The sequence below is a fragment of the Excalfactoria chinensis genome, chromosome 13 (assembly GCF_039878825.1).
Source record: "Excalfactoria chinensis isolate bCotChi1 chromosome 13, bCotChi1.hap2, whole genome shotgun sequence".
NCBI classification, from domain to species: Eukaryota; Metazoa; Chordata; class Aves; order Galliformes; family Phasianidae; genus Excalfactoria; species Excalfactoria chinensis.
In genome coordinates, this window is record NC_092837.1 from 10,397,623 (window position 1) to 10,423,395 (window position 25,773).

General features: G+C 42.9%; 2 protein-coding genes across 3 annotated transcripts in view; one reads left to right on the plus strand and one right to left on the minus strand.

Moving 5' to 3' along the window:
* FABP6 (fatty acid binding protein 6) overlaps positions 1 to 163 on the minus strand; it is a 31,782-nt gene extending 31,619 nt beyond the window's left edge. The window contains exon 1 of the mRNA XM_072348237.1: positions 26 to 163. The gene's annotated coding sequence lies outside the window, so the exon portion shown is untranslated. The remainder of the gene's footprint in view (positions 1 to 25) is intronic.
* On the plus strand, positions 106 to 24,874 carry PWWP2A (PWWP domain containing 2A). Of its 2 annotated transcripts, none has more exons than XM_072348233.1 (3): positions 106 to 885; positions 11,614 to 13,308; positions 22,112 to 24,874. In XM_072348233.1, exons 1-2 carry the CDS (start codon positions 215 to 217, stop codon positions 13,292 to 13,294), a joined length of 2,352 nt encoding a protein of 783 aa, XP_072204334.1. In that variant the 5' UTR covers positions 106 to 214; the 3' UTR covers positions 13,295 to 13,308; positions 22,112 to 24,874. The 2 variants fall into 2 exon arrangements, with proteins under 2 accessions (XP_072204334.1, XP_072204335.1); XM_072348234.1 differs by having other exon boundaries at positions 11,614 to 12,581.
* Positions 24,875 to 25,773: the final 899 nt, after the last annotated feature.

The window sequence follows — 25,773 nt, forward strand, 5'->3', positions numbered from 1 at the left end:
TCTATTGAATGAAGTCCTCGCTGACCAACGGGAAGTTCCCACCGGGCTTGATTGACAGCTCCGCTCTCCATTGGAAGTAGAAAGCTCCGTCGCGCCCACCAATAGGCTGCCGGATACGGGCCCAGGGGGCGGGCTCTCCCTCCCAGGCGGGCGGGGAAGGCCGTGGTTATCGATCCCGCTGCTGGAGGGAGGCGGCGGAGAAGCAGCAGAGAAAATGGCGGCCATGGCTGCGGAGGCGGCAGCGACTGCAGCGGTGCCGGGCGATGGGGGGGCGGGCGAAGCCGAGCCCGAGATGGAGCCCATCCCGGGCAGCGAGGCCGGCGCGGATCCTCCTCCTGCCGTCACCGAGGCCGTGGAGTCGGCGGTGCCCGACGGGGAGGAGGCCGACGGAGGAAAGGGTGCTCCCGGCGAGGCCGAGGAGCCGCCGCCCGTGCAGCTCGCCCGGAGCCCGGCCGGGACGCGGGAGCCGGAAGGCGAAAGGACGGAGACGCCGCCGCCCTCCGGCCCGGAGGTGGGTTCGCCGCAGGCCGAGCTGCGGGGAGCGATCAGCCCGGAGCCCGAGGAGCGGCCGCAGCCCTGCCCGCCGCCCGCCGCGCATCCCCAACTTCCCGAGGAGCGGCCGCAGCCCTGCCCCACGGCTGCCGGGGGCTCCGCGAAGCCCGGGGAGGAGCCGTCCCGGCCGGAGGAGGAGGAGCCGGATGCTGCCGCCGCGGAGCCCGAGCAACCGCTGCCCGCGGCCGCGACCGGGGGAGAGGCGGAGGCGCTGCTGCTGCCCGGCTCCGAGGTGCGGGTCACCCTGGATCACATCATCGAGGACGCCCTGGTGGTCTCGTTCCGGCTGGGAGAGAAGCTGTTCTCCGGGGTCCTCATGGACCTCTCGAAAAGGTGAGATCTCACGGGGGGGGAACCGTCTCGAGCCCCCACCGAGGGACGGTGCCTCTCCGTTCTGCTCCCGAACTCGGAACGCGGGAGGAGCGGCGGCCTCCACGCCTTCCTTCCTTCCCGTGCCGGGATCCGGGGGGCAGTCGGCATCCCCGGGGCCGTAGGTGGCACTGGCCGTGACTGTGTGACTGTGGCGGTGCCCGGCTCTGTGCCGCTGCGCCCGGCGGAAGCGCTCCCGAAGTGGGAGGGGAGGGCCGAGCACATGGGCGCTGCTTTCGGCTCGGGTGGGATTCCCGGCGCCCCCAGCAGAGCTGCGCATGGGAAGGAGCTGCGAACCGCAGGTGTGGGCGGGCACGTGTGCCAGGTTGGTGTCTCGCATTGCCCGGGTAACCTCGTGTTCCTGTACGCGCTGTAATGGTTTTCAGGCTACGCCGTTGCAGTCCTGAAGTGTGGACTGTTGGTGTTAATTGCTCCTCGCGTGCAGCCAGTGAGGTGAAGCTTAATGGTTCTGAAGTTCAATAGTAATTTTATTTTGGGGACTGTTATCACAAACCGACTTAAAGCCTTAATTGCGCAGTGAGCTCTGGGTTTGGCTTTTTTCATTGCCTTCCTATAGCAGCGTCCTCTTGAAAGGCCGCGATCATCAGTGAGAGCATATAGGTATAAAGAGGTAAAGTGCCATTTGTGGGTGAAAATACGCCCTGTTTCTTTACAAAACCTTTAAACACTACATGGATACGTGGCAGAAAAACAAAATGTGACCAGAGTTATTATTTAAAAGACTCACAGTGTGTAAAAAGTGTCCTTTTTCAAGATGTAGGCCACATGTGTTTTTGTGTTTCATCACTGTGGGTTACATTGCTACCATCTGTTTAATAACTTCCTGTTCTATCAAATTATCAGTGTCTTCTGAAAGAAAGGTACTGGTGGCCGGCACCTTCATCCTAGGCCTAGCAGCTTGGTTGGCTTGTGAAAGAGAATGGAGCCTGGGTAATGCAGAGGGAGTAAGCTTTACCTTCTAAAATGTTGAAATGCAGCTGTCAGTCTTTGAAGGGCAGGTACTAAACTGTGATCTGCAAAATGGATTCGTTTTGAGTGTGACAGTGACTCAAGGAATAGGAGGAGTTCAGTTGTAGCGCTAGGCGATATCTGTTCTTTTGTAGGTTTGACTTCTGTACCAGTAAAATCTCATTCTTAATCTAGTTAGGAAGGTGACAAAGCACTTGTTCTACTCGTAGCGATCTGTGTTGAAAAGGAAAATGAAATGTCACCTTCTCCGTTTCTTGTAAAAGATATCACATCTTTTTATGCACGTACTGCCTGCAAGCATCCCCTTGTTTGCCTGAGGTTTTCTTGTGCCCCGTGGATCCTTCTGCTGTCAAGCAGCAGAGCTGCTGCTGCCCCATGCAGCAATGGGCATCTGTAGCAGGCAGTCTGCTCTTCTGCGCTGTGGTTTGGGTGGCATTGTGCATCTCAGTTTCCCATGTTTTAAGCACAGGCCCTGAGGGAAGCCTTCAACATAAGAAGCAGAGTCCTCTGGAAGAAGCTCTGTGTGAAAGCCTGTGCCATTTCTTCCAGATACCCTTGTGCAGTTAATTTAGTTCTTCTTCGCCATCTTTATGATCTTGGACTTCCTGCAGGGACACTTGTTACACTGGGATCCAGAAGGTGAAATTAGACCTTTAAATCAAAACCACTTCAGATTCAGCATAAGTTTACATGGTAGCAATGGGATTTCTGGTATAGAAGAGAGCGGACATGGAAGCCATCTCTGGCTCATTCGAGTGAACAAGAAAAAGTTTTATAAACCTTCCTGACGCAAGTTTTGTTTGCTGTAGATCGGTATCTTAAGGCCCCTCTAAAGGAAGAGAGTTCTCTGTTTTAATGAAAAATAGCTTGGATTTTTTTAATTGAAATCGCTTTCTGTAATTAAGGAATGAGTGGTTGTGTTTGCTGCGTGTGCTGGTACTGTTTTTCTCATGTATTCAGAAGAAAATAATTCCTGTTCCTTCTTGGATCTTAATTTCTGCTTTCCTCTTAAGGGCAATGAAGCTGATTCTTCTACGCAGTAATAAGAAGAGTGAGTTTTAACGAACACTTACAAAAAACAAACACAGAAACCTGTCTGCTGGACTCTTGTCTTGTCAAGGCACGCTCTAAATTACTTTAACATCAAGGAAAAGAAAAAATATCCCTATTAATTCTATCTTCATTATGAAGATGATGTTTTGACTTTGCATTTTATTTTTGTGGACTTCAGTATGAAGTTAATGGTGTTAGAGGTCTGATTTCCTCCTGTTCCTCTTGCCTGCTGTAAATAAGATATCCATTTAGGTGTTTGTAAAACAAGAGTACAAGAACCTCAGTGCTCAGCGGACATTATTTCCCAATTTCCTTGAGGTAAGGAGGTATTTCTGCCCTTAATCATAGAATCATAGAATTACCCAGGTTGGAAAAGAACTTTGAGACCATCAAGTCCAACCGCAGCCTAACCAGTACCCTAACTCTAACAACCCTCTGCTAAATCATATCCCTGAGCACCACATCCAAACGGCTCTTAAACACATCCAGGGATGGCGATTCAACCACCTCTCTGGGAAGCCCATTCCAGTACTTAACTACCCATTCTGTAAAGAAGTTCTTCCTAAACTTGCCCTGGTGCAACTTGAGGCCATAATGATGGCAGTGGAGTACGCTGAAGATCAGCCTGTCAGCAGCTGTACTGAATGTTCTGAAAACAGGGAGCCACATCTACCGAGTCCCAAACCAGCATCTTATGCAGTAAATCTTTGAATAGGGACATATCACCTTTTTTTTTTTTTTTTTCTTTTTACATCACAGGCTTATTGCACAAATTAAAAATGTGATCCTACTGTTGAAAGAGAATGGCAGCCATGGTAATAAAATTTAAGTGCCTTATTGCGCTTCTGGATGAGGTTCTGATGTGGGCTCTGTGGCGCTTACCCAAAGGAGCTGATGGAAGAAGCATGAAGTGCTGCCAACCATTGGGTGGGTGAAGGCAGTCGTGTTATCATGTCCAAGTGGATGGCGGAAAGCCGTAGCCAGTTTTCCATACTTGTTAGGTATAGGGCTTTTAAGCTTGCCTGTATGCATCGTTTGGCTAACACTGTTTGCTTAGGGTATTTGAGATGTTAATGTCACCTGCTGGCTTAGAATTACTGTAATTCTTGCTCTGCACCTGGAGGAAATATACAGTAAGGAAATAAGTATGGGGTATAGCATTTGTAAAACTTAAAACGTAGGGTTAAGAAGTCCTGGTTCTGGTTTGTTCTTCTGGAGAGACTGTTAATCCCGCACTGTTTTCTATTTTTATTTTTCACCTGCCCCAACTTAAAGTACTGGGCAGGAGGCAGGGAAGAATTACCTTTGTACTCTGTATTTTTTTGCCAGCGGTCAGTACTTAGACTTCATACGGTGTTAGCATTTGACTAAAACTTTCTTACTAATCCTATGGATGTGGGGCAGAGTTGTCTTCCTACTGCCTTTCTCTCTAAGCTATTTTGTGTGTGATCGTGGCAGATCTTGGAGGAAGCAGTGGGAGAAGAGCAGAGTTGTGTTGTGACCTCAAAGGCTTGGGTAGCCAAAAGTGATCCCTTTATTGCCGGTGGGTAGGTGTTGAAACATGCATCTTAGTTGGGGTTTGATTGTGGAAGATGAGGGAAGACTTCCTGCAGCTCGATATGAATGAACTGTATGATGAAAAGAACCTACTTCAGATAAGCTCAGATTGTGATGATCCTAGCAATATTTTCCACACATAGTGTTCTTTCCTGGAGTCTCTTGAATCCTGTGCTTTTTCCAATATTGTAAGGTTAGCAAAATAGTAAGGTTGAAAGAACTGTTGCATCCATTCCCCGACTTCCTTTAACCTGCAGAACATCTGTTACATTTCTGAATTGCTTACATTTAGCACTTCTTGAAACCTGTCTGCGTGAGATCGTGTTAAACTCTGTGGAGCACACCTGGTATATTGTGACTGTATGCACCAAGGGGAGGACAAAAAAAGTACTGAGTTGCAAAAGGCTGAAGGTCTGCTGGTGTGAGGAAGAAGCAGCAAGAGCCTTACCTGGAAAAATCTGGCACGTTTCTCCTTGCTTTAGGTTCTCATTTACTAACTAATAACTTTATTGAGTAAATGGGGACATTAGGCCTTCCTTGTCTAGGGGAAGTTTAAGTTCAATGGAAGTACTGGTGTTGTACAGTATATGTTCTCAGCAGTGAAGCAATAACTGTGTTACTTGGGGTTGCACGGTTGTTGAGTTTTTCCTTTTTCCCAGTTTGTAAAGAGTTCATAAATTCATCGCCTGTTCTCTTCTGCTGTTTCCCAGCCGTGTGAAGAAGCTCGGTGCAATGTTAGCGTTCAAGAAAAAGCCAGAATGCTGCTTTGCTATTTGTTTTGTCCCAGAACACTGGAAGCAAAGGTCTGATGTGAGTGTGTGTGGTTGAGACAGTCAGTCACGTATAGTTTGTGACTGATAAGCGATATTGAAAGGTATGGTGTCCAGTTTAGTTAGCCTCACTTAGAGCATGAGGTTGGATCAGGACCTTGTGGTACTGCTTCCAAGCTAAATTTTTCTGTGGTTCTGATTAGTTTCAGCTTCTGTGTGTGAAAAAAGTTTCTCCTGTATTTCTGTTTACACCCAAAGCTTCACTGGGTTTTATTTGTTGTCACTTATCAAATGCCTTTTTGAAAGGCTTTCTCATTCCAAGATTCTACTTGTAAAAATGGCTGGCAAAACAGGAGCAGCTTTAGAGTTTTTCTAGCATAGGCATAAAGCATGTTATAACTGCTGCTTACGCTGAACAGGCATACTTGTCAAACTGCTGCTGGTTTTGAGCCAGTACAGGGAGCGTGAATTCCATCCACCCCCTTCTGAAACCAGTAATAATCCCTAGTCTTGCTCTTATATGGGGTGTTTGTGTGGATTGTGCCTCAAACTTCCCTTTCCTAAAGTAACTGCAGTTGTCTACTACTGTTCTTTGTTGAACTTTGATCCAATGGATGATGGTTAAACTGTGTCTTCTTCTTATGCCGTACTTTTTGTGTTCCAGCAGCATGTGTTACCATTATTTTCGGAGAGTAGCTTAACTTGACTTAGCTTGAAGTGTTGGAAGACAAAGGACTGAAGCTTTTAGTATTTGTGAATTGATTTTTATTGTCCTTTATGATGCTATAGGGCTGATTCATCTTATATATCTTGCCGCTGAGTTGGCTTAAAGCTCATCCATTAGTATATGATATCGTCTTCATGTTTCTTGGGATTTGTCTGTTATTTGGGTGATCTGGAAAATGGCTATTCAGGACATCTTCTAAAGTGTTGTAGCTTTGTAACACATTCAATTGTATCAGCTTTAAAATGTGATCCTTGTGTTTAACTAATAATACCAACAGATGTCAAATGAAACATGACTTTAAATGGATCTTCAGCCTTAGAAGCATGACAGTAAAACTGCAGTAGTCAGTAGGAAGCCTAAGCTTAAAATAAAATGTTTACTTTTGTATCCTTGACAGAACTCTTGAAGTTACACAAAAATGAAGGAAACTTTGAGAATTCACATGTAATGTCTTTACAGTGAGAAGGTGCAGGATACATTCCCTCTCCTTTGGTGGGGAAAGGAATGATTAGGAACCATCCAAGTACTCTTCAGGCTTATCCAATTCAGATTGTTCTGTCTCTACAGTGGCCAATTCTTCCAAGTCTGCATCAGCATCCTGACTACGTGGACTTCTCTGATGTAGTTTCATGGATGCTGACTTTAAGGATGCAGCTTTTCTTGATGACATGATTTCCAAAGAGAGTTGCTCATGCTTTGCTTCTCTCACATATTGGTAGAGCTCTAATTGAAGTAGGCATTTCTTGGTGTCTTTATGTTACTGTTACATTGCTTGGGAGGTAAGTAAAGTTTTGAACTGATAATTTGGATTATGTGTATGGGTTTTCAGTCAGGTGCCTACCACTAAAAGCAGCGTGTGCCACAACAGCTTTATCTTGCCAACTAAATCCCATATTAAAAATAGGATACTACATAATGAGTGTTTTGGATACGGACTGTTTTCCTGGGTTCTGAAATACTTTGTATTGAAATAGCTATGATCAGCTATTATGATTTAAACCCCCAGCTTGGATGTACACGTGAAGCAAATATACTTAACCCTATGTTACTTGAGCATGTTGTATTCTCTGTATTCAGAATCATTGAGCCTGTATCCATGAGATGAAAATTGCTTTGATTGTTTCTTCTCTTGGCTGCTGCAAAATACCTACTGGCAATATAGGTTGACTGAGAGTAACGTATTGAAAGGTAATTGATGATTGCTGTAGTCTGACTTAATGGTGAAGATGAGAATTTTGATCAGAATCATTTACAACAGAATTGATTTAACCCAATGCTAGCAGCTACTGTGCTGTGCTGACATAAATCCAGTGTTTGCAGACAAATGTGAAGTACTTCTGAACTCTTTTATCACATTCTTTCCTTTGGTTCTTTTTGGCAGGGAAAAACTTACATATATATATATATATTGAGAAGGATAAAACTGGAACATTGGAGACTAAAGATGAGAGCTGGAGACTTTGTGTAGTGCTGCAGATGCTTTGTGCCAGGATGCATGGTTTAGATGTTGGTGTACATGCAGTTGTGCATATAGTTGGTATTTGTTCCCCATCTGCTTATTTAAAAATACTTTTTAACCATGCTCTGTTTTGCATACAAATTGAACGGTAAGATGTCTTCATTATAATAATTCTGCTATAGGACTTAGATGTGAGAAGTGTCTTCTTGCTTTTCTTGAAGTACATAGGTTTACACATCTGTAATGCAAATCTCTATGACATCTGGGTGTGATACAAAAAGTAGTTTCTGCACAGTCACAGAAGATGTCATGGTTTCCCATTCATTAACTTCCAGTTGATAAGATGTAGAAATAAAGCCATAAGTGTTTTTATCACATCTGTCCCTCTATAATTTGTATCTACAGTTAATTGGAAGCTGTTGGTGTTGTAAAGATAACTGGACTGTCGGAAGGCATCTCATCTGTCCTGTTACTCAGTTGCCGTTTATTATTTGCCTTCAACATGGGTGTATATAGGAGTTATATCTGGCATGGGATATAAGATGTGTATGATTAGATCCTACTGATTGCTGTGATTACTTGTAAACCTTCTTAAAAATATGTTCGTTACGCTGAGTTTTATCCATCTTTGTTAGAGAGAACTTCACAGAGTAGAAAAGGACCAGGACAGTTTTCTTAACAATTCAATTTCAGATCCTCATCAAGGAATCCTTCCATTACATCATGTAATATTCTGAGGTAGAGCTGTACATACAGTGCAGTAGTGGGCTTTACAGGGCGCAGCTGGACACGTTGACTTTTATTCTATTTCTTTATTTTTGGGAAGGAAGATGCTGTGTTAAGCCTTCCCAAAAATGGTATTTTCAGGAAATTTGGAAGAAAAAATTATAGTGAGGACAGGTGATACTTCAGGATCAATGCGTTCTTTGATAGAGTAGAGACAAGGCAATCTCTTGCACTAGTTAAACACTAAGTACTTTAGTTCATAACTATTAAACTATTTAGATGCTCTGCCATGTGTAGTTTTCAGTATGTTTGTTCTGGTCACATATTAATTCTGCTTCTTCTGTTAAGAAGATATGCCACTGTCAGCTTTCTCTTTGTGCTTATCACCTTGTTCTTCCTTCCATCTTTGTGCTCTGTTCTGTACCACTGACTGTTTCCTAAATCTTTCTGCTCGTTTTCTCTTTTAAATATGTTTATAATTCTTCCAAGTTGGACAGCCGGACAACTTCACCAAGGAGGAGTTAACAATCATATAGAAACAGGATGTGGGCATAACCTGCTGTTGGATGGGGCAAAGAAAAGGGGGAAAAGAAAGGACATTCAGCTCTTGGAAGTAATAATCAGCCCCTGGGCATGCCCAGTTTATTCTGTACTTCACGTGAACTGCGTTTTTGCTTGTCATGTCTTTGTTTATTGACATGCAGTTTACACAAATCACATTTCTGTTTGCTCTTGCATAACTGGCAGCAGGCAGCAGTGAATGGTTTGTAATCTTACAACTCATTAATTTTTAGGTAGATAGGGTCAGCAAATTCCAGCTCATTCACTAAAGCGTTACTGTTTGTGAGACAGGCTGTAGCCTCAGGAATTCAGTATGTATGATTTTGTGCCTTAATGAAGTTTTATATCTTATATATTAAAATACCCACATCAGTGCTTCTATTTCTCAGCTTTTTGGACTAAATGTTATGAAGTTTCTTGAAGGAGAAGATGGTCAAAGGTGCAGTCGTGATCTTAAATGGCTTTGTGGTGTCAGTCATGTTCCTGGTGTTCATTTGGGATTGAAATTTGTATAGCAGAGTTCTTGTCCCATCGAGGGGTTCTTGTTCTCAACTCCTATGCTTAATTAACTGCTTTCCCAACTCTTGTAAATCTTCATCAGGTGGTGAATGATGGGATCCAGATCTTCTTGCTGTACAAGAAACCAAAGCTCTCAGTGCAGGTAACACTGAGAATGTTGCTAATTTTATTGCTGTCAGCTGGCAGATGGTGTTTGGTTTTGTTTTTTAAATCCTACTCAGATCTGAACAAGTTATTTGTTGTCCTTAGTGAAAGGAACCGTGTTTTGTAGCAACTTCTTGACACTTGGCAGACTTCTGAGGTTTTAGGGAACTTAAAACTTAGTAATGAGGATCTTCTGAATGAATGCCGGACTGCAGGCTGGAGAGATGCACAGATGCACATTCAAATGCTCCTAATGTGCTGTAGCCCTCAGTAGCACAGCAGGCTGTGTTTAGTTTTGATTTTCATCTCAAGGAGGACATCTGGAGTGGGCCCAACCCTAAGAAATGAACTTTTGTGGGGCAATAAGGTATTCTGTGGCATAGGTCACTTGTCATCCTGTGTATAAAGGCAGAATAGTGCTCCAGCAGCTTGTAGACCAGGCTTTGCCTGGGTTCTGGGTTTCAAAGATATGAATGTTATAATACGTAGGGAGAAGATAACAACAGCACTAGATGCTTCCTAGCTGTAAGTTGTCAAGTGTACCACTTCATCTGTTGAATTTTCACTTGACTGGGTATTATGAAGTGCAAATGGGATGGATAATTTAGTTTTGGATGGATTGCTTGCTTCGGTTACAACCTGAAAGTATGAAAAAGAGGCTGCACAGATAAGTAAAAGGACAAATAAATGGAGGCTTTTGCTTGTGATGGTGTAAAGAGCATTCTAACATGTTATAATATTTATTTTTTTCAATACAAACTTTGAAAAAATAAGAAGCCAGCCTGGAGGTACTTGTCTAAAGTGCATGTCTATTGCAGGAATGTGAATGGAAGGTAGACCACCACTCAGCATTTACCTCCAGTTTAGTGGCAACCATAGATAACAAATACATTTCAGTTCCATCAGTTCAGACGTTGCAGTTAAACACCTGCACAGCAATGTGAACTGGTGTGAACCTGAGGATGGATCTTGGTTAATTACTTCATTCCCAGGTCATGTGAGATAAATACAAATGGTGTTTGTTTGGTGCTTTGGAATGGGTGATTTAATGTTTGAACTTCAACCTTGTCTGTTGTGTTCTTACTGCAGTAAGCTAAACTATTCAAATGTAGCCTAATGTAAGCCAAACACATCGGTGTGTGTTGGAGCTGGAGTTGAGCAGAGTTTGAATGCCTGATGAGGGCTCTGTGTGAGGTTGGTACTGCAGATTGTAGATGCTAATGTAGGACATGAGGATGGTTAAACAGGCTTTTACAATCCTTCTCTTTGTGTTCGGTAGATTGAAAGTTATATTGTTGAGATATGAATGCATTTAACTTTTCTCCCAGGAGAAGATAAGCATTATGCCCTGTAAACTGATGAGTTTCCCTTAGTGTAGCATATTGCAGAAGGTATCGGTTGCCTGTTGAACTACATGATACTTCTCTTAGCATAGGGAAGTTAAACTAACGTATAAGGCTTGGTGGAGTTTCATGTGTGTCAAACTGAGCATCAGAGATCTTAGAACACCTAGTGCTGTTTGCAGAACAGAGGGGAATCATTTGTACTGTATTGAAATTGTAAGGATAGCTTTGCCAGAAGGAACCCAAACTCAAAGTTTTAGGCTGTAATGCATCAGATGGCCAAGCAGTAATCTTCTGTGGATGTCAAAGTGAAGAACGACAGTGCTGTTAAATGCCAGTATTTACACGTTGTATATTTGGCTGAAATCTAACATAAGTTCAGGCTTTTCTGCTATGCCACAAACTGAAGAATTCTGTAAAAGTTACTCAAAATGCCTTCCTTGCTCATATAAATGGAATTGGTGTGGAAATCTATCTTATGTACATTTGGAATTGATGGGGGTAACTCACTGAGTTTGAACTTTGCGTTTAAAAGAGTTTTCTAGAAGCATAAATGCTGTCCTGGGCAGTATTTCTGGATATATTTTCGAGGGTTGTTGTTGACACAATAGAAAGTTATGTAGGGGAAGTTAATGTATTTTGTGTTGTATGCTGATTTGGTTTTGGTATTTTGCTTTTTCAAAGCTTAGCCTAAGACTTGGCTGAATGTTTCAGTTTTGTCCAGAACTAATGTTGTTTGAATGGTAGTTACATGGATGGCTTTTAAAATGCTTCTTTAATAAATACAGCAAAAGATCCCTCAAAACATTTAATGTTTTTTTTGTTTTTGTTGTTCTCTTGAAGGTTTGGACCCCATGGAATCCCTGTGACCATATTTCCTAAAAGGGAATATAAGGATAAACCTGAAGCCATGCAGCTCCAAAGTAAACCATTCCAAGATGAGGCACAGGTGAAGTGTGAATCTAATGCTGCAGTCCCTGATGACTCTTCTCTCACGCAGCCATCAGAACCAAGCTTAGCTAAAAGCCTATGGACTTCTAAACCACCTCCTCTCTTCCATGAGGGAGCGCCATATCCTCCTCCTTTGTTTATCAGGGACACATATAACCAGTCAATACCTCAGCCTCCGCCCCGGAAAATTAAGCGGCCCAAGCGTAAAATGTACAGGGAGGAGCCCACTTCTATTATGAATGCTATCAAACTACGACCCCGCCAGGTCTTATGTGACAAGTGCAAAAACAGTGTTGTTGCAGAAAAAAAGGAAATAAAAAAAGGTGGCAATGCAAGTGACTCTTCAAAATATGAGGATAATAAAAAACGAAGAAACGAGAGCGTGACTACTGTGAATAAAAAACTTAAGACTGACCATAAGGTGGATGGAAAAAGCCAAAATGAAAGCCAGAAAAGGAATGCTGTGGTCAAGGTTTCAAATATTGCCCACAGCAGAAGCAGAGTAGTTAAAGTTACTGCACAAGCAAATACTTCAAAAGCGCAGTTAAATACAAAAAAAGTTCTCCAGAGCAAAAACATGGATCATGCAAAAGCTCGGGAAGTCTTGAAAATGGCCAAAGAAAAGGCACAAAAGAAGCAGAGTGCGACCTCCTCTTCCAAAAATGCACATTCGAAGGTCCATTTCACACGGCGTCTTCAGAACACCAGCTCAGGTTCCCTCCCGCCCCGATTGCGTTTAAAGCCACAAAGATACCGGAATGAAGAAAATGACTCTTCTCTCAAGACAGGACTTGAGAAAATACGGAGTGGCAAGATGGCAACTAAGCCGCAGTCTCGCTGCTCCTCTACCCGCTCAGCAGGTGAGGCCCCTTCAGAAAATCAGAGCCCCTCAAAAGGCCCTGAAGAGGCCAGCAGTGAGGTTCAGGACACAAGTGAAGTGCATGTAACTGTTGATCAGGATGAACACCAGACATTGGGCAAGAGAGGCAGCAAAAGCAATATAACGGTTTACATGACCCTTAATCAAAAGAAATCTGACTCTTCCAGTGCATCAGTTTGTAGTAGTGATAGCACAGATGATTTGAAATCTACCAACTCTGAGTGTAGCTCTACTGAAAGCTTTGATTTTCCGCCAGGCAGCATGCATGCACCTTCCTCCTCCTCCTCCTCTTCGAAGGAAGAGAAAAAGCTCAGTAATTCCTTGAAAATGAAAGTCTTTTCCAAAAAAGTCTCTAAATGTGTTACACCAGATGGCAGGACCATATGTGTAGGGGACATTGTTTGGGCCAAAATTTATGGCTTCCCTTGGTGGCCAGCCCGTATCCTGACCATAACTGTGAGCCGGAAAGATAACGGTCTTTTAGTTCGCCAGGAGGCTTGTATATCATGGTTTGGGTCCCCAACAACGTCTATTCTCGCTCTTTCACAACTATCCCCCTTTTTAGAGAACTTCCAGTCGCGCTTTAATAAGAAGAGAAAGGGTCTTTACCGCAAGGCCGTCACAGAGGCAGCTAAGGCTGCTAAGCAGCTGACTCCCGAAGTTCGGGCCCTGCTGACACAGTTTGAAACGTGAACATGGAGAGTAAGGTAGGCGAGAAATCTGGAGGCTCCACGAAATTCATAGCCTAGTTAGAGGACTACCATGAAGGACTTGCCGAGGCAGAAGTTGCAGTCGGTCGGATGCTCTTTTTATACTAAAGTTGTTCCATTTGTAGCGGTTTCATGGAAGTTAAACAAATTGAACATGCAATCAAAGTTAGCCTAAAGTGAGAACTTCAGTATTTTTCCAAGTAAGAATTTTTTTTAAAGAAAAAAACAACTCCTCAAACACCCAACGCATAGGAGCCATAGCCTCAGCTGAAAGGCAGCTTATTTGCAGGGAATTTTTTAGTAGTTTCTACCCAGTATGTACCTAGTTGCTGTGTGGCAAAGGGTTGACACAAGGGGTGAAAGTAGTAGCTGTGATATTTTATTTTTTTCTTTTCTTAGGTGGCCCATCAGGGAAGTGTAGAAACGTAAGCCTTGTCTAAATGGTCTTTAAACATGATTTCAAATTCTTTCTGATGTATTTAGTCTGGCCTGTGCCAATTGGCTCAACGCACGCACGAACGTCTTAGAGGCGTGCCCCATTCCACGAAGGCCAGTTTAAATGGCATTAGAAGACGTGCTGAAGTTTTTAAGGAAGAAAAGTTCACAGAATTAAAGACCAGATTAAATGGGGTTTTATCTTAGTGACCACTTCTTAAACACTCAGCCTTTCTATGCACATAGGGGCACAAATATTAACACTTCAGGGTCTGAGAAGCTGAGAGTGATGCCTGTAGCTCTAAGACAAAGCTGAGCAGTTGCTCAGTGTTTGGGATCAAGGGCTGTTAATGCTGCATAGGTGTGAATCATAACTTCTGGTCTTTCTTCCTGAAGAAGTCTTTCAGGCCATTTGCCTGGAGTTTTAGATTAAGAGAGGCTTTGTTTTGAATGTGTAAATAATTGATTGATGAGATTTGGTCAGATTTTCTCCTGACTGGTTGTTCCTAAATTCTTAGGATACGTCCTAGTTAATTACACTTTGTGAATTGTCAGATGTGTAATTGTTGCATTTTGGATGTATCTAACTTCTTTTTATTTTTATTTTTTTTTTAATATTTCCGTTTAAGGTATCTGTTTGCAGGTCAGAAAATGAGAATTATGTAATTGTGTAATGCTCTGAAATGTAAAAACAAACTGTAAATAAAATTGACTAAATCTGAATTATTTGTGTGTGTTTCTCAAAAAGCTTTGAAAAAAAAAAAATAATAATCTAGGATGTTAGAGAACTTGATATCAATGCTGCATTTAGAGGACACCCTTTTAAAAAGTAAATTGTCCTTTTTTGCTCATTCTTAAAGATAAGTGCTGGTGAAGTACTGTTGGTATACAGGATTAATTAGGAGATGAAGCAATTATCGCTCCCCTTTGTTTCCAAAGTAGCTCTGGAGAGGGCTTTCTGGAAAAGTTTATCAGGTTTTTTTTGTCCCTTAATTAGATTTTGTTCCATATATTTGGATACCAACCGGATGATGCCATTTGTAAAGTGGGGAAATGTTGTTGGTTTTCTCCATCTATGAGAAACTAAGCAGACCTGCTCTGCTGTTACTTCAGCTTGTCTTGCATGTCTGTTGCTCGATGCTGGGCTCTTTCATGCAATTGATTGTACAGATTGTGCATTTTTCCCTCTAGTTTTGGTCCTCAGCTGACCGTACGTATTGCTCTCTCTTTTCCAACCCGCTGCTGTTTGAGCCTTGCAATGTGTTATGAAGAATCTGTCAGCGTTCATCCCAGAGCAGTTTTCATCCTGTTGTGTTTTTTTTTCCCCCCCACAATTGCCCACATAGTCAACCATGACAGATGTAAAAATCTCAGCTTAGGCTGCAATCAGATTTTGAGCAGACATGAAAATGGGGGTAAGGATTTAATCATCAAACCCTTAAAAACCTTGTAAACGTAGGATTAAATTTTGTATATCCATGATACTTTCTGGTCTTTCCAAAGCATTTGGTTTCTTTAACCTTTTGAAATTATTCTGTTGTGCCCACAGAACTATTTGAAGTTCAAAGTGTTGAGTTTCACGGCTGTGAGCATTTCCTCCCAAGTATCTGCTGAGCTCTGTTAGGTGTTAGTTAAGCTTCCAATGGTATCAGCTCTTCCTTGAGTTTCTAATAGCTACCAGAAAAACCCAAATCAAACCAAACAACCGGTCAATGCTTTTTGAATGTGATAAACACACAATAAATTTCATAGTACGGAGAAAAAAAAATATATATATATATCCTGTTTCACTTCTATGTATTCTTTCCTGCAAACAGAAACAGTTTCTCTATTGAAGTAAATGAGCCTTACTTTGTTACTAAAGCAGAGTGCTTTTTGAAGCCAAGAACCCATCCAAGGTGGTTTAGATGTCTGCGCTGGTTTCTTGAGGTTTAGAATCTCCATCAAACTGCTGATAAGTTGTTGTGGGTGGAGCAGCAGTAGCACCGATGGGTACCGTGTTATTTTCTTATTGAAAGTACTTGGAAGCTTTGTGTTTTTAATTGCTATAAAGGTAGCACGGTGCTAGAGTGTACGTAGTTGGAACTTACATGTTTGCTGCTGAGGTTGAAGAGCAACAGGTATGAGGGAGGGGTTTCTTTTGATTTCCTTGTGTCCAAAAGAAGGTTATGAAAGGCCTTTAATGTCTCTGAGTTGTGGTTTGTAGCTGATTAGTCTTTTATGAAGGTCTTTCCTAAGTTTCGTAGTTTGTACTTAAATGTGAAGTACAGCATCGCTGCTGACTTAACAGGTCCCCAACCCAGCAACACCCCGTTATGTTCCATTGAAAATATCTTATTCAAGGATCTGTGATTCTTCTTTTTGCTCTGAAGTAGCTGCAATTCTAGATTGAGTCCGTAGTGGAGAAAACGTTGGGCTAAATGTGCATCCTCGTTGTGACATTAAGTAGCCTTGATGGTTACAGCATGGGTGCTGTGTGTGGATTGGCTTTGAAGACTTGCACGGCTCTGAGCTTTGCCTTAGCTGCAAAATACTGCATTCTTATGTGCACACCTGAGCCCAGCAGTGCCCACCGTGTGAGCGTGGCTCCCATCCTTGCAGTTCAGAACAGGTCTGCCCTCTCTGAATTACCTGCACGATGTAAATGATTTATCAGGTAACTAATCAGAGCAGCTTGTGAAGTGCCTGGATAGTGCATCTGTGTAAGTAAGCTGTGCGATTGTTGCAAGCAGGCTGTGCATGGAGAGGAGGAACAGCAACACAGTGTTAGCTTTCTATCAGCTTGATACGATAAGCAGAGGATGCCTTTCTGAATTAAGGAAATTCAGTATGGCTGTGTATGCATGATGAGTCTGTAATACAGCAATGCTTTTCCTCTGAGTATCTTTAGTAAAGCTACTTCATCTTAGGCTATTTTATACCAAAACAGGTAAAGATTTCCTTTAAGTTTTGGAAAGCCTGAGTGTTTAATGAGTGAAGGTGGGACCAAACGTGAAATACTTCTGTTTCCCTGGAGTTCTACAGGAGACTGAACAAATATTTGGTATCTTTCCAATCAGAGTTGTAATTTTATTCAGCGCTTAAATAAGGAAATCATCTCTGGTTGCACTTATTTTCCTTTAGACAGCATTATCTTTGGCTATCGGAGTATTTCGTTAACTGAATCCTACAGAACTGGCAGCTTCCTCACCAGTGGGTTGTTGGGGATGCACTGAATTTAGGTCAGATGTATAAGGCTGAGAAAACTTTATTTCTTTTCACTGTATAGGAAAAGGGTTTTTTGGAAATGAGGGTGAAGCTTCAAAGTGTTACCAGGTTTAAGAAATATCACTAATGGGAATTGCTTTGTTCACTGCTAGGTTTGTTTCACACCAGCTCTCCTGGAGTTCACTGCTTAGTGTTCCCAAGGCCTGACACTGAGCTCAGTTTGTCATCTGTGAGCCTCTGCAGTTGTCAGGGTACAGCGTGAGCATGAATTGCAAAACAAGCAGTGGTGTTATCATCTGCCCCCATGTCTGTTCTGTGGGGTATAACGTACAAAAAGCAGAGCAGTCCTCTTGGCTGGAGGCTCAGAAGGAAAAAAAGCCACCGAAAAGGGGAGTGAAGATGGCAGCATTTTGTGCCTTAAGCTGTTTGGTAAAAGTGTAGGTATATAATTTAAATACAAACTTGGACGTGATCTTGCAGTGCAGAGTTTATAGTGGTTAAAGGCTGAGATGCTTTATTTTTCTGTTCTTATTTTCAGTTTACTTTTTAAGGGTATAAATAGAAAGGTCATAGGGAACCTGAAGGAGAAGAGAGGAACTTGGTGTGTTGACTTAGATATAAGAACGTAAGTAGAACTGGGAGAATAATACTGAGAATAATGCAGTACTTTACAAGTGCAGCAGGAAGGAATTGTTCTGTGGCTTGCTACTGGACTTTGGCAGTTTAGACTATGCCTACATTAAGTCTGTGTTTTTATTTTCTTTGAAATATCTTGAGGTACCCGATGGTGATATAGTCAGGCTACACTCGTCAGCAATATGGTGCAGTTATCCCTGCAGATAACGTAAGCTATCAATAACCGAAGAGGTCTCCACGTAAGTAACTTCCCTAAGGCTTCTGACGTGGCTGAGTTGCTCAGGGATCACCCACATCCATCAAGCAGGCCAGGCCTGCGCTCTTGGCTGCTTTGGAGCTGTCAGGATGAGCTGGCAGATCTGAGCTTGTGAGATGTGGCTGCAAGTATGCAGCTTGAATTCTTACTGATCTGTTGTGGGAAGAAGCTCTGCTTGGATACATGGTTGGACTCGATGATCTCTAGAGGTCCCTTCCAACCCCTACAATTCTGTGATTCTGTGATTCTGTGGCCGTGGTAATCATAACAAATTCTTACTTGGTGCTTAAAATCCCTCAATTTCTGTTCTTGGTAACGTAGTATTTTAGTTGAATTTCCTTAGGGTGGCCGTATGCTGTGTGCTTATAGAACGTGGCCATTTAACTGGAAAAAAGAAGATCCCCATGTAAGATGCTTTTTCTGTTCCCTGCTCATCTTAATGGTGTTTCTTTCACCTTTTCCAGTTTGAGCTCGTCTTTCTTCAGTGTCAGTGGTAAGAACTGTTGCTGGTAATTTACATGGTGTTTTGCAGTGGTTATTCCCCCAGATCAGATATTTCACTGGCGACTGCTTTTGCTTTTCAGTTTTTAGAGCCCGGGAGTAGCTTGTGGTTATCCCATGAGCGACTCTTAACATCTCAGTCTTTCTTCTGTAATATCTGAGAGATGTGTATTAATTCATACTCTCATTTATACATACATTGAATTGCTGCGACACAACTGCCCCTGCGTGAACACAAGGAAAGGTAGCAGCTCCCCAGCTGCTGACTGTGATTGTGCTTCCTCCTGCAGTTTTGTTCCTGGCATCAGATCCAGCAGTTGGGGAACAAAGTCTCTGGGTGGCCCTGCAGCACGGGGTGGCTCACTGCCAGGCACTGACTGCTGAGGGGAACTCGGATCCGTGGCTAGTAAAGAAAAAGCATCCCTGTGCTCTTGGTGTGGAGAAGGATAAGCAGCAGCATGGAAAGGGAGTGTGATTGATGAGATGTTCTACATGTTACAAGACATGAGCCGCCCTGCACATCCAGTAGGGAGACAAAAGGGAGTAAGGGATTGTGCCTGTATAACCCCCTGCATGGCCTGCAAATGCACAGTGCTAAAAACTTATCTACCTACTGTGGGTAATGATAACAACAAAGGCTGCAGGTGTAAGTTGGAGCAAGGAACAGATCAGGATCCCCTGTTTTAAATTCAAGCTTTGCTCTTCCAACATATGAAGGTTTTGTGGAATTAATTTGGGCCACATTTGAGATGCTGTTTTCAAAGCCAGCACTGGGCACATTTTGAACAGCTGTAGTGCAGTTTCTATGTCAACCGTTTTGGCAGAGGGAGAAGAAAAGCCTGATGGGACTGGAAGTCTGCAAACACCTGGCAGGTGAACGGGCAAAGGGGAAATATTCTGGTTGAAATGCAAGCAAGAAGTTGTAGTTACAATTATGAGACAGTGAGTTAAGTTTAGGATCTAGAACTTATTTAGAATACAGCAGCAAAATCTTTGATGTTGTTCTGAGAGCTGCGTAGCTTCTGTAATTGCAAGCTTTTGGGAACAAGTGAGGTTAACCTCTGTCAGGACTGGGTTGGTTGAACTCATCCTGTGTTGGACCATGGGGCAGAACTGCTGAGCTACCCTGGATCTGCCACAGCTCCCATCTCTGTAACTGTGTAATTAACAGCCCTGCTTTAGGAAAAAGAATCTTTGCAGAAATGTGCAGATGAGGAAGTGCTGTGCCTGGTGTGTTAGGAGGGAAACACACTCAGTACAGTGAAAGCACGGCGCCCAGACCGCTCTGCATCTCCTGCCAAGGGGCCTCTCCTATGCAACATCATGTTTGGATGACATCATTTATATAATATGTCAACTTCAAACAGGTTTTTCTTTTAAAAACATGTAGGTCAGTTTTTGTATTTACTTACTAATGGTTTTGCTGTCAGATACGCAGTATGAACAAGAGCTATTCTTACACACGCCAGCCATGTGCTATGCAGTTGAGATTTGGAAGGCGAGCTGTATTCCTACCAGCTTGCTCCCATCAGCAAGAGGCTGCAATGGGAATGTAGCATAACTGGTGACAGACTCTGCCTGACTGTTGTTGCCCGTTTGTGTTTTAACAGGTGCACAAAGGGGAAGAAGGTTCTTGCTTTGTCAGTAAAGCGAGCAGGTTCAGTTCCAAGCAAATATTTACTTAAATACCAGTTTTACATCCTTTTTATTTTATTTACTTATATTTTTTAATTTAGCAACATGTAGCATTTTTGTTTGGCTTTAGGAAACACTGATGTTTAATTGCACTGCTGCAGGGGCTCCGAATTTAAAGCATATGGTTCAAGTACAACATAAAAATAGCTCCCTCCTCTGCTTCTGCCCCCTGCAAAAAAAAAAGAAGTCTAGTTCTGCTATGAGGAAAAAGAAAGATGTTTTCTTTCTGTATATGTTGCTGTTAGAATCATAGCTGAAGGTTAAGGGAGTTAAGGGAGTGAAGGCTGCACTGCCGAGTACTGCCGCATGCTGCAGAAGAATGTGACAGCTCTGCTTTCTTTTTGGTAATCCATTACGTGGAAAAGAAGCCTGTTGTAGTAACTGGTCAAAGTCTGATGTTTCAGCAGTTAAGTTGCTTCTGTTTCTTCTGTTAGCTGGTTTTATCTAGAGCTGAAGTGCTAGCAGGCCGGTGAGGCTGGTTGTGTTACTGCAGCCATCTTAAATGTTGGGCTCTGTACTTTAAGGAGCTGTCTTTTCCTTTGGACTATTTGATGGGAGGTGCTGCTGGTTTTACTCCCCTCATCCTTCCTGGCTGCCCCTCCTCCTTGCTGTCAGCCTATTCTCTTTGTGCTTTCCCTTTTAAGAGAAGGACCTCAGCACCAGGGTTTTGCAGCCACTGGTCTGTAGGTCACAGCGATGGAGTGAAGGCACTCCCTGAGGAGCAGGTGATGAAGGCACACCTTGGTGCACCCGCAGGGCTGGTAACAGTGCTGTGCTCTGATCTTCACTGCCATTTGGCCCCTGGGCTATGTTGTGCTCAACACACCAAGGGGAAATCCTGAGGGTTACGTATAGCTGAGCAGCCAGCTCACTTTGTATAGTCCCGCCTTAAGCCTTGTCTGTACAAAACGTTGCTACTGATCCAGATACAACAAATTACAGCAATGTAGTTTTAACTGGGCTGCCCCTTTGATCAGGCCTTCCCCCATCAGGTTATGTACCTTACAGCAATCCAAGCCATGGTTCATCCTTGTCTCTGAAATGCGCACATAGCTCTGACACCATAATGGCAGCCAGGGAAAGGTTCCATCACAAAACATTCTGTATTCATGAATTTCCCCAAACATGCAGATAACAATCGTATGTTCGGTATGCATGAGAATAGCAGGTTCTGCACTGCTTTGGATTATTGATTTCAAGAGAGTCTTTCATTCTGGTTTTTTTTTTGTCAGCTTTTTTTCCTTGGATTTTTGCCCCTGAATCGTAACAGCCTGGAGAGCAACTGGTCTATTTGCTCTTTCACCTTGGGTTGTCTCAGGTTTCTTCCATGCTATAATCACTTCAGCAGTGATTATAATGCAACTGCCAAAGAGGCTTTGAATTTCAGTTTATAGGCTGTGAGGGGCCATATGGGGATAGTTGTTAGAACAAAAAATGCGAAGCAGCACACAAAGAAACTCCAATACACTCTACAACTGAGAGTCATCTGCTTTTAAGTGACTTTAATTGCTTCAGTAAAGACATTCTGGGTAGTCTGGCCATTACTAATGAGGTGTACACAACTGCGCACAGTTTCATATGAATACATGAAGCCAAAGGAGATGCAGTTTCATTGTTATGGTTTTTACCTGGGGAGGAAAAATGGTTCTTCATCTGCTTCATGTGCTGAACAAGAGAGGAATAGCTGCTGCTTTTCACATGTTAGTAAGGCATATCTAAGACACAGAAGAATGTAGGCATGAATTGGCTTTGGCCACTGGCTGCACTGTTCTTGCTTCAGTTCTCACTTTAGACAGCGTGGCACAATTCATAGTATTGCTCTGGCTTTGAGCACCAAGGTCTTCTGTGGGCTTCCCTTACAGCTCCCATCAGTGGAGGAGTTCATTTGCTTGTGTATGTCTTATGGTAATGTAAGCACACATACATAGATAGATCTGTCTTCTGCACACAACGCACCAAACCGAGCAGGTGAGCTGGGAACTTTCCTGGCTGCCTCAGATGTTGTCTGCCTGCTTTTGCAATATAAACTAGAAGGCATTTAACAGCTCTCCCTTTCTCTCCCCTTTCCAGCTCAGAGGCATTAGTCAGCTGCTGTTCTTATGGAACCTCACTACACTGCCACGAAGAGCACCAGCTCATCAGGACTGAAAGAAATGTGACTGAATGGCCCTATTTTTCCTCTGAAATCTTCACCAAGCAGTAATCATTTTTTGAATGGGAAAGGGGGTAAATATGTTGAAGCGACCCCTTGCACCCTGCTGGGGCACCTGTACCTAATGTACATTTTCTTTAAAGTTTAAACAGATGTTAGGAGATATTTTGTAAAACATTTTTTTGCAATAAATTGACGCATGAAATGATTAAAGACTCGACGACACTTACATGCAAGGAACCACTTGAATTACTAGTATGAAGAATCACTGCAAATACCTGTTCTTTTTGTAATGTGACAGTCAGTTTGTATGTTTCGGTAGGTGCCAGTGATGGAGCCAATTGCCTGGGAAGTTGACTGTAACTTTTGAACTTTTATTTTAATTCTTAACTTTAGCATTGCAGTTTTCCATTCTATGAGGCTTAGTTAGTATTTAGTGCAGGTGTTAGCAGAGCTGTGACCTGTGATCAAAAGCATGTCCGAAACCAGTTGTATTGTACAATATGAACAGTCCTGCTACGTGAGACCAACATTTCCCATAGAGGTGATGGAAGGGGCAGTGACCACAAATCCGTGTATCTCTGTATTATGGGAAAGCTCCTTCTGTGTGAATATGGTTGCATTTTATTTATGCTGTTGTAACACTTAGGGAATTGAGGATTGCGGAAGGGTTATGATGCAGAGAGCAGCGTTTTGCTTATGATACTTTAACAAGATGGGAGTCGTGAATGTAGAGAGATTAAATGGAATGGCGTTTCTATTTCAAATCATGGGTTAATTTTTCCTTTTGACGTCAATATTTTTCAGATACGTAACTAGTAGAGCAAAGGGTTTATTAGTGTTTCTGATGGTTGTTGACTTCTTTGAATAGCTGGAAATCAAAAGAAAAAGGAAACCCAGTGGCAGTGGGTTTTATCCATTTTATTCCCTTTCCCCAAAGGGTGTCTGGTAATTACGACATACTTCAGTGGAGCCTGTGAATGCTGGACACGCTGCTGAAGTATGGAGTTATTAAGTATTAATTTGTCACCGATTCTTTGACGTTGTGTGCACGTTTTCTCAGCAATATCATTTCTTACAACGTTCTTAGAAGGGGATCTATGACATAACCTGGGAAATAATATTTGTGCTGAAGAAATGAAAATGTGCAGATAATCTACGCAAACTCAAATTTCAGTTTATCCGGAAGTGAAAGGACTTGTATAAAACTCTTCTCCTCTTTACTAATATCCTGATTTCATTGGAGAACAGTCTTTGTCCAGATAAAAAGAAAGATACCTTTCTGAGAGGTGCCCGTGTCAGCACGAAGGTGGTTTCACCGCCTTCATCTATGGAGCCCAAATGAAGTAACGTTGAATCCGAACTCGCTCCACCTCCATTGCCTGGCTTTGGTGTTGGCAACGGGTTTCAGTTTGTTAAGCAGTCAGGGAGGAGGGAAGAGAGGGGCTGGAGCAGCTCCAGCAAAGGCAAATCAGCAATGCACAGACTGAGGCTGGTTGTGCCGAGTTCTTGCTCAGTTCCTTTTATGAAGGGGTAATTTATTTATAAAGCTGGAAATCAAATACACACTGCCTACTTCTCAACGAATAGCTGCAGAATGCTCTATAGTAGGTTCAAGTTGTACCATTTTTCTTAATAAACTGCAATCCTTCTTTGTAAATTTCAGCTTCCTGTGTGGCAGCACTCTTCCTTTTCACCAGTCAGGTGCTGTTGGTGAGGTGCGATTAGAGGTCAGAAAAATCAAGGCATCTGATGTGATGAAAGGGAAGGTGATGTGTTACAGTGTACGTGCTGGCCTTTCACCTCTGGACACCAAACCCCAATTGTATTGGTAATCAGTGACAGTCTTAGCCTAGTAAATAATATTTTTATCCAAACCTACCCACCCTTACCTAAAACCAAACAACCAAACTAAAAAGAAGCCACCAAACAACATGGCACAAAACAGTTTCTGCTCAGGAAAAAGGCCCAGGACTGTAATAGCAGGGTTATTGCACATTGGGTTGAAAACTGATTGATGTTGTAAGTAGAAGCCGGTAGTGCCTGCCTGTGTGACATCTGACTCTTAACCAGTGCTCTTATTTCCTCACCGTGAGCACTTGTGCACAGCAGTTGAAATATATATACATATATATATATATTTAAATAAAACCACTTAAGAGTGATGCAGGTCTATGCATTGGATAATATGGGTATATAAGCAAACAGCATAAAAATAGACAAGGTAGCTAACTGAACTTGTGTTTGTTTTCACAGAAAGTATTGCAGCCGTTTCGTTTGAAAACAGATTTTCATTTTGAAATGAAATTGTCAGGGATATTCTAATGATAGAGACTTACAGTAATGTATTGCTTTTCACTTTTTTGCTTTAGTTGCTTAATATTTAAGCTTTGCTCCGTGCTACCTTCTTGTCTGTATATTGAATGGTCACTATGCCTCTTTCATTTTGTAGACTTGAATGAGGAAAATGATTCATCCTTTAAGGTTTGCTGAGAAGTAAATGATAAAGAATGTTGTGTAACATTTATTCAAATAAAGCCTTGATTTTTTTCAGTGCTCTTTTAAAGGGAAATAATGTTGAATAAGGTTTTCATGTTGTAGCTTCCTTGTTTTATTATTAGTTTTTGCTCCAAAAGACTTCTATTTATTTATTTATTTCTGAATTAAAGATTAAATACTGAGTTTACTTGTCCACTGCTGGAAGTGAGTCATCAGGACAAGTCTCTCTCCAGGCTTATGTTTCACGTGGTGAAAGGTGTCAAGGTGTGCTCAGCCAGCTTTCCACAAGAGATGGGGAAAAGCTTTTCTTTTTCTTGCTGGTAATTAAGAAGACGAGATTAGCCGTGCTTTATAGAGCCAGATACACAGTGTTACCCTGATGGCCCTATTTCATGGTTGCTATAGAGGCACCCAGCCCAGCTGAAGGAGGTCCCAGTGAGAGGCTGCAGTCCTCCAGCCATACTTCCAGGTGGGCAAGGATCATGGGATGAGCTGCAGGGCTGAGCCCCAGCCCCAGTGCACAGCACAGAGCTCTCTGCAGGCACAGCCCAGTGAGGCACAAAGCAGCAGGAGCACGGGGTACCCACACCACACCTGCTCACCTTTCTATGGCAGTGCTGGTGGCTTCAGACAAGCTGTCTGCAGCAGGTAAGTGCAGTGAGGTATTTCTCTGTCGGGGTGAGGAATGCACCGAGCTGAGTGGCACTGTCCCATCGTGGTGCCCTGAAGGAAGAGCAGGTTGTGTGGTACCAGCTGCCCTGTGTGATGCCAGGAGTTTTGTTATTGATCCGATGCCAGTTGTTAAGACTTTCTCCAAAGCTGAGTAGTTAACTGCTGGAGTGAAGCAGCCGTGCACATGAATTGCCATCTGCTGTGTTCCTGCCCTTGTGTAGGGCCTCTGTGAGGCTTTAGGGTCAGCCGGTGCCTCCTGTAACCAGCAGGTCTCCACCTCTGGCCGTCGCTTGGAACACAGCTCCAGCATCTGCTTTTCTTTGCCTTCACAGAGTTGTTTCTTATTCTGCCCGGATTACAGGAACTCCCGTCCCCTCTTTCTCATTATTCATTCATTCTTGCAGCAGTT

Coding starts and splice junctions, on each gene's coding strand:
- PWWP2A (XM_072348233.1), top strand. CDS start 215: ATGGCGGCCATGGCTGCGGAGGCGGCAGCGACTGCAGCGGTGCCGGGC. Junction 886..11,613: donor CTCATGGACCTCTCGAAAAG/GTGAGATCTCAC, acceptor GTTCTCTTGAAG/GTTTGGACCCCATGGAATCC.